The sequence below is a fragment of the Euphorbia lathyris genome, chromosome 3 (assembly GCF_963576675.1).
Source record: "Euphorbia lathyris chromosome 3, ddEupLath1.1, whole genome shotgun sequence".
Classification (NCBI taxonomy): Eukaryota; Viridiplantae; Streptophyta; class Magnoliopsida; order Malpighiales; family Euphorbiaceae; genus Euphorbia; species Euphorbia lathyris.
The window spans coordinates 40,206,334-40,214,891 of record NC_088912.1 but is presented as its reverse complement, the minus strand read 5'-3'; the positions used below and the strand labels follow the sequence as shown (position 1 = coordinate 40,214,891).

At 38.0% G+C, this 8,558-nt stretch overlaps 1 protein-coding gene across 1 annotated transcript; it reads left to right on the top strand.

The window, feature by feature from the left end:
- Positions 1–4,986: 4,986 nt before the first annotated feature.
- Positions 4,987–6,656, top strand: LOC136223534 (alpha carbonic anhydrase 7-like). The gene is made up of 7 exons (XM_066011589.1): positions 4,987–5,141; positions 5,218–5,420; positions 5,498–5,607; positions 5,694–5,796; positions 5,876–6,043; positions 6,139–6,192; positions 6,349–6,656. The coding sequence occupies exons 1-7, from the start codon at positions 5,060–5,062 to the stop codon at positions 6,436–6,438; spliced, it is 810 nt and encodes a 269-aa protein (XP_065867661.1). The 5' UTR covers positions 4,987–5,059; the 3' UTR covers positions 6,439–6,656.
- The last annotated feature ends 1,902 nt before the right edge of the window (positions 6,657–8,558 follow it).

The following is an 8,558-nucleotide window of genomic DNA, read 5'->3' as shown; positions in this document are numbered from 1 at the left end:
ATCTACTTCTCCATCCGTTTGGATAATAGATCCTAAATACCGGAAGCACTCCGAGGCCTGAACAACTCTCCCATCTAGGGTGATTGTCTCTGCCTCCATACTCCTATCAAGGCAAAAGCCGATTCAAACAAAAGAATAACAGCAAACTCTCCCTCAAGGAGATCACTCTTTCATCCAAAAATGCAAAAAGAGATAGAAGAAACTTGCCGTAAGAAGCTCTATTTTCCCCATCTGGACATGGGCTGATCCCGAGATCTTATTTTGACTCTCCCGTACCTCACCAAGTTGACCAAGAGCTTCGTCCAAATCATTGATGACAGATTCATTCTTCAACGATCCTTTGTCACCATATTTGGCGAACCAGTAACCTCCTAAGTCCGGCTTCACCACCTATACAAGCTTTAAAAAGCAGAAAATAAGATCCAAGTAAAAGAAGAGAAAATGATAAAGTAGACGCACCTCTTCAAGCCTCGCCATTGGTTTCTCAGCTCTTATGGCATCCGCCAGTAGCATCCCTCCATTGCTAGACACAGACTTTTTCTTCTTTGGGAGAGGAGGATCAACCAAATCACCGGCAGGACGTTTCTCAGAACTTTTACGAGGATCCGCTACCTGCCCCTTCTTTCGAGCCTCTTCCTCCTTCTGTTTCTTGCGTATCTCTACAAGGGCGCGACTGGCCTCAGACAAACCCCTGACAAGGGAACAATAAAATAATCAAGGTTCAAGGAAAAACAAAGTTACCTTCATCAAGTTGTGTAAACTTCACGTAAGAGATCTTGTCCCCTTCCCGGCGGATCAAGGGAATGTCATTCATCATAAAGTCCAAGGCGTCAGCGTATGTCCAGGCATCCGCCTTGATACTTTTCAAGAGATCCGCCACTTCCTCGTCATTGTCCGTCAATATACGCATGTCTCCAGCCATATGCAAAGGTTTGGCATTCCAAACCGACAGAAATCCTAGAGATTCGCCCTCTCTAATCTTTACAAATAAAAAAATTTTGTCCCAAAGATGGACATTTGACATCTTACCGCAGAAGGGCGAATAAGTTTTGAATTTAGCGAAAGTGAGGAAAGATTCGGCCTTTCGCTTCGTTGGTTTGTGAAGAGACCGAAAGACACGAGGGTTACATACTATCCCTAAGTTCGAAGCCAAATAACAATCCAGAGCCAGATCTAACCAGCCATTCGGATGCAGCTGGCAAACAGTGATCCCAAAGTATGCCAAGATGTCCACCATCATCTTAGGAAGAGGAAGCCGGAACCCTCTTTCTATGTGACAACTGTACACAGACAAATATCCACTGGGCGGACAGGCGGGTCGCTGAAGAGCAGCCGCCAACTTAGTCTCATAATTATTAATCCATGGAAAGTGATCCGCCAGATTCACTAGATCCGCGGCGCTCATACGAGACGGAATGGACTCCGCACGTGGCCCATTTTTCCTAGACGGGGCTGAAGAAGAAGCCTCCATCCCAGAAAACTGCCTAGAATCTATTGCCGGAGCAATGTAAGAAACGGCGACGGGAAGATTCTGAGTCCTACTTAAACGAGTTCTATAGTTACTACACACCGAGTTACACAACTGGGAGTACCTTCGGAAGAATCGGAATTTTTCGAAGAAGTAGTCCAGCTAATTACTGTTTCAGATGAAGTGGTCAAATTAAAAAGTTCGAAGGTAGACTCAGAAGAAGAAGAAGAAGAACTCCTAAATATTCAGAAAACAGAGCGAAAGGATTCACTTACATGAGAGTTAAAGGCTTTGAGGATTCTGAACTCCGGAAAAAGCTCTGTAAAAAGCTCAAAGGAAGACGAAAGAGAAAAGACGCAAATGAAGTAGAAAGAGAAAAGGGAGGGGGAAGAAGGTGTTTTCTCTTCCCTCGAGCAGCGCGCCTATGACACCTGTCACCCAACGAATGGCATTGAACAGAGTAGCCATCAATGCAAATCATCATGATGGCGCGCGAAGAAGCTCAAAAGCCCTAAAGGACTTTAAAGGAACCTTAGGGGGGCTTCTAATAAAATCGGGATATTATCCAAGGGATCAAAGGAGATATTTATCCAAACGACCGTGTATCGAACCGGTCAAAGAAGGCCATGGCGTATCGAGCAAAGACATCCGATGGGCGGATCACTGAGACTCCGCCACACGAGATCCGTAGTCAAACCTATGTTAGATTCGCCATCACCCTTCGATCCGCCAGCTGAACAGCTGAGCCGATTCGTCAATAAAGGCAATTAATGAGCTATCAATTAGCTAACAGACATACTTAAAGGAAACCAGTAACCGCCATTAATGAAGCATTAATAGAGACTTTCTAGTTACTAAGGGTTACAATTTCATGACTATATATAGCTTGCATCTCAAGCTATCAAGGTACACATTCTCACAATCCTAGCAACCCTACTTTGTCAATTCAGTTTATTCCTCCCTTCTCTATACTGACTTTGGCATCGGAGCTTCCCTTCGTCGAACCCAACGACGCCCCCACAGGGACGGAAGCTAATCGGAAATTTTCCACTAGTCATCATACAACAACAACAACAACAACAACAACAAAGTCTTATAGTCCCGAAATGATTTGGGGTCAGCTAACATGAACCATCATATGAAACCGTGCAATCAAGTCATGTCAGCGACACAAATTCTCTCCCTCCACTCTGTCCTATCCACTACCATATTCTCCTCAATCCCTAATAAACTCATATCACTCTCGATCACCCTCCTCCAAGTTTGCTTAGGTCTACCCCTACCCTCACCACTACATCCCTTTGCCACTCTTCAGTCCTCCTAACCGGCGCATCAAGCGCTTTTCGTCTTACATGGCCAAACCACATTAGTCGGGTTTTCCTCATTTTATTCTCAATAGATGTAACCCCTACTTTTGTCCTAATTATTTCATTACTCACCCTATCCTTTCTCGTATGACCACACATCCATCTCAACATACGTATCTCCGCCACCGACATCTTATGAATGTGACAATGTTTCACTGCCAAACACTCCGTACCATATAACAATGCTGGTCTGATTGCCGTGCGGTAGAATTTTTCCTTCAATCTATTAGGCATGCCGGGGTCACAAAGGAAACCCGTAGCACTCTTCCACTTCGCCCAACTAGATTTAATCCTATGAGCAACATCCCCATCTACTTCTCCATCCGTTTGGATAATAGATCCTAAATACCGGAAGCACTCTGAGGCCTGAACAACTCTCCCATCTAGGGTGATTGTCTCTGCCTCCATACTCCTATCATTGCTTAACTTACACTCCAAATATTCTGTCTTACTTCGGCTCAACTTAAAGCCCCTAGATTCTAAAGTTTGTCTCCATAGTTCCAACTTCCTCTCCACACATTTTTTCGTCTCATCAACCAACACAATATCATCTGCAAATAACATGCACCATGGTATACCATCTTGAAGTGAACTCGTTATTTCATCCATAACGATGGCAAAAAGAAATGAGCTTAGTGTAGAACCTTGATGCACTCCAATCGTAATAGGGAACTCTTCAGTCTTCCCAACACTAGTACGTGTATGCTCCCGCATACATGTCCTTTATGATGTCAATATATTTCCATGAAATGCCTTTCCTTATTAAGGTCCACCAAAGTACTTCCCTTGGTACCTTATCATATGCCTTCTCCAAGTCAATAAAAACCATATACAAATCTTTCTTCTTATTTCGATAGTGCTCCATTAATTGTCTCATTAGATGGATGGCTTCCATAGTTGATCTTCCCGTCATAAAGCCAAACTGGTTTTCCGAGATCTTCATTGTCCTCCTTAGCCTTTGTTCGATCACTCGCTCCTAAAGTTTCATAGTGTGACTCATGCAGCTAAAAATCACTAGGATGCAAAAAAAAATGTCCAAAATGGCTAATTAGAGAAAATCAAGATGAATTTTTTTATTTTGAGTGTCTAAATGGTCAAGGCAGCCTTGTTTTTCACTGAAATTTAAAAATGAAATACTTTTAAACTCGGCAAATAATTTAGATTCCAAGAGGTCACGGATTCGAGTCTTAAGAGCGGCCTCTTGTCAAATAAATTGGCAGGGGAAGGCTTGCCCCCAATACATCCTTGTGGTGGGATCCCTCCCCGGACCCTCGCTCAGCGGGGACGCGTAGTGCGACCGGACCGCCCTTTTACACTTGGATAGTATGGTTTTTTTTTCTTCATATATATATACATATGTTTATGGTTTGGTATTAATAAATGATAATGTGACGCACATATATAGAATGGAGATAACATAAATCATAATTAAATAGAAAGTTTTCTTAATGATGTTTAAAATTGGAAAGACTTGTCCCTAACAGTTAGGGATACAATTTTAGGACTTATAACTTTAGGAGTAAAACAATAAAAAAAAAAAAATCTAGGATAATATTGTTTGAAATATCAACTTGGCCTTTAAAAAAAAACTATCAACTTGGAAATATTTTGAACTTTTTATTCATCCATGAGAATGCAACTCCTGATTAAGATTTGTGTAATAAATTATTAGGGCATGCGCCTGAAATCTGTTTCCAAAGTGAAATGAACGATATTGACAGAATGAATACATTTCTTTAACATGATTAAAAAATAAAATAAAATTATTGTAGGGTGTTTATAAATTAATAATTTCCTTGTTGTATCTCTACCAAATCTACCCACTCCTCCTCAAAATTAATTATCCTTACTAATTAATTAAAGAATAATTAATTAGTAATCAAAACGTATCCAATTTCCTTTAAATGGAAAAATTCATCCCCTAATTGAAATCAAATTTAGAAAAAAAGAAAATCAAAAGACCTTCTTCCAATATATTCGTCATCATCAAATACGACTATCCTTAAGTAATGGCTGACTATTATGAAAGCATTAAGTTTCTCTTCCCCTTCCTAAATTTCAAACTTTGTCAGCAGAAATTGGACACCTAATTATACTTATAAATATGAGGTCAACAAATTTAGTATTCTTTATTTCGTATTCACATTCCACTTTGTTATTTATATATTTAGACTGCCATAACAACAATACTTCAATACATCTCATCTCATCCCCAATTAACACTATGGCAAATATTTCAATCCATTTCTTATTTTTCACTTTCTTCATTTCTCTCCTCATCTTCCCTATTTCATCCCAGGAAGTTGGTCTGTATTTTTTTTATTTAGTATAATTATTGTTTTTATTTGATGATATGATATTAAAATTGATTTATTTTCGCAGAAAACGAGAAAGATTTTGATTACAATAATCCAACTCGATGGGGCGAAATTCATCCCGAATGGAAATCATGCGGGAACGGAACTATGCAATCTCCTATCGATTTATTGGATGAAAGAGTTAGTATAGTTTCACATTTAGGAGGACTTAAGAGAAATTATAAACCTTCAAATGCAACTTTGAAGAATAGAGGCCATGATATGATGGTAAGTATACCTTAAATTAAATTAAATCAAAGCATTTTTTTTCTAATTAATAATATAATTATTTTGATTGGATGCAGTTGGAATGGAATAGTAGTGGAGCAGGAACTCTTGAAATTAATGGAATTAAATATGTTTTAAAACAATGTCATTGGCATTCACCAACTGAGCATACTGTCAATGGAGATAGGTAAGCTTAATTTATTAATTAATTTAATTAATTAAAATTATTAATTAATCAGAATCTTATTAATTAAAAAAATTGAAAAATGTTAGGTATGCACTTGAGCTACACATGGTTCATGAGAGTAAAGATGGGAAGTATGCAGTGGTTGGGATTATGTACAAAATTGGAAGACCAGATTCTTTCTTAACATCTGTAAGAATTAATTATGTTTTATTAATATTGTTTATATGATATTTAATTGTTCTAATTTTGGATTAATGGTGATTATCAGTTGACAGATAAATTAGTATCGGTGGCGGGGACAAAAGAAGAAAATACAGCAGTTGGAATAGTAAATCCGAAGGATATTAAGATTGGGAGCAGGAAGTATTATAGATATATTGGTTCTTTGACAGTTCCTCCTTGCTCGGAGAATGTTCTATGGACCATGGTCAAAAAGGTTTGCCCTAATTAATTATTGCTCATTACAAAATAATTTAATTTTTAAATTATTGATTTTTCTTCTTATTATATTAAATATTTAACCAATTTCAGGTTAGAACTGCAACAAAAGAACAAGTGAGATTGCTTCGTGTTGCTGTTCATGACGTAAGTATATACATCTTCCATTTATTATTCACTAAACACTCTCAACTTTTATGATTTTATTAGGGATGCAAACAGGGCGGGACGTTTCTTATCCCCGTCCCCGTCATGATTATGGTAACAGTGATATGTAAACACAAATATTTATCATATGTACAGGAATCAGATACAAATGCAAGGCCGATACAGAAGACAAATGGACGAAAGGTGCAACTTTATCGACCTGACGTCGAATCAAATGATGACTAAATAAGGAAATTTCTACAATGGAGCGGGATCAGTATTGTGACTTTAAAAAAAAATTATTTATTTTTTCAGCATATTTATGATTACTTTATATTAATTCATTCGATTATTATATATTGTATCAGTACTGTGACTTCCAATAATGCTTAGGATTGTATATTTATTAGTTTTTAGCTATTAATATTTCTTTTGAATAATTATTATAGTGATGGGTTTCTTTTCGATCTTTTGTTATTTTTGAATTTTGACTAGTCCATTATTTTGATACTCAAGATCCACAGTGCTTTTCAATCTAGTATTTTGTTTTAGATCTATAATCGGAACATTATGAGCATCCTCATCAGTTTAGAAAGTTAATAGTTAGGGAGGCTTTTATATCTAAGTGTGCCCGGTTTGGCAAATAACTGTTAACTAATAGCTATTAGTTGATTAGTTTTTTTATTAGCTGATTTAACTAGTTGATTGTATAAACTTGTTTGATAAAATTTAACTGATTATTAATAATTATTTGTGTAAAATGACAAATAATGACATAATAAAGTCTTTATTTGGGGTTAGATGATAATAAATAGAAGTAAAAATGTCCTTAAAAAGAGATAGAACAATAATCTAATTGAAAAAGCTCCTAATATTAGATTTTTCAAAATTGGTTTTTTTGGACTCAATAATTTCTTTCAATTCTCTCTCCACCAAACACCACTATTAAAGATTTGACTAGTCAAAACTTCTAAAATGGCTCAAACCTCTACTTTTACCCCAAAAACATCTTTACCAAATACGGTCAAAGTCGGACATAGCATATGTTATACGATAGATAAGTCACTTCATGAATGATCCTACAAAGATTCATATAATGGCTCCATTATAGAATCAGTCACTAGTGGAAAAATATTTAATTATGTCGGGTTATATAAAAACACGACGTAAATTAAAAGCTAGATGCAATTGATAATTTCATCAATTGCTTTGACTCCGGTCGCTGAGCCGTCGCAATTGCTCAAATCAATTACATCGGCCCTTTGTAAGACCAACGCAATTGACAGATAATATTAGCTGTTTTGCGCTTGTAAAAAGAGAGATACAACTATTGTACATTAATTGTGTCGCACGTGTCAAAAGTGCGATGAATTAATATGAATAGTGTCGGTCTTCTATTTGAGCCGACACAATTATCCTTTTAATAATACGATACAAAAATCATGAGATGTAACTTTATTGCCTAATTTCTCATTTCCCCCCAAAAACCGATCTCTCAAAAAGTCGAGTTCTCTCTTCCTCCTCCATCGAACTTCATTCACCACGGATGACTGAGTGACCATAAAAATCGAGCCCCTCATATCAGTCCTCTCATCAATTGTCCAAGTATTTTCCCAGCGCATTTTACCCCTTTTTGTGTATTCAATCTCAAATTTGGGCAATTTTTTGAAGCATCCCCTCTTGCTCTTGTTATGAAAACAAATTTTGGAGTCATATTGCAAATGATGAAATATGAATGCGTGATGAGTGGTTTTGGGCTGAATATCATAAGATTTGTTTACTTAGTGATAAGGGATATGGGTCTGGCCCATCAGCATCCAACACCAGCCCAGACTGGATGGGTCCCATATCAGCGAAGGGAACTACGAGCCCACTAGGGGACCCATCCCATGCCTATAAAAGACACCCCATCAACACCATTTAAAGATATGTCCACACACTCTCTCTCTCTCTTATCTACTACAATACTTTATTTCTCCATATAATAAACTAACTTGGGTGTCGGAGTGTCCCTAAGGACCGATACCGGCACAAAGACGTCATCTGAACCCTTGGATCTGAAGGCTACTCCAACTCTAGATTATCTAGTGTGGTGAGCTGATGAGGACATCTACATCTTGAAGGGGCAGGAGCCGAGCCACGCGGAGCATGGGGTAAATCACGCGGAGCGTGGACTCGTTGCTAGGAAAGGAGGAGGAGATCCACTCGAGGAGAGCCGAGCTCAGAAGATCATACACGCAGAGCGTGTTTCAAAACACGCGGAGCATGAGTCTATTGCCCAAGAGGGAGGAGGAGATGCATCTGAAGAGGGCCAAGTTCAGGAGGTCACCCACGCGGTGTTGAAATAATAAACTTATAATTAATAG

Coding starts and splice junctions, on each gene's coding strand:
- LOC136223534 (XM_066011589.1), top strand. CDS start 5,060: ATGGCAAATATTTCAATCCATTTCTTATTTTTCACTTTCTTCATTTCT. Junction 5,142..5,217: donor TATTTCATCCCAGGAAGTTG/GTCTGTATTTTT, acceptor TTATTTTCGCAG/AAAACGAGAAAGATTTTGAT. Junction 6,193..6,348: donor TTCGTGTTGCTGTTCATGAC/GTAAGTATATAC, acceptor TCATATGTACAG/GAATCAGATACAAATGCAAG.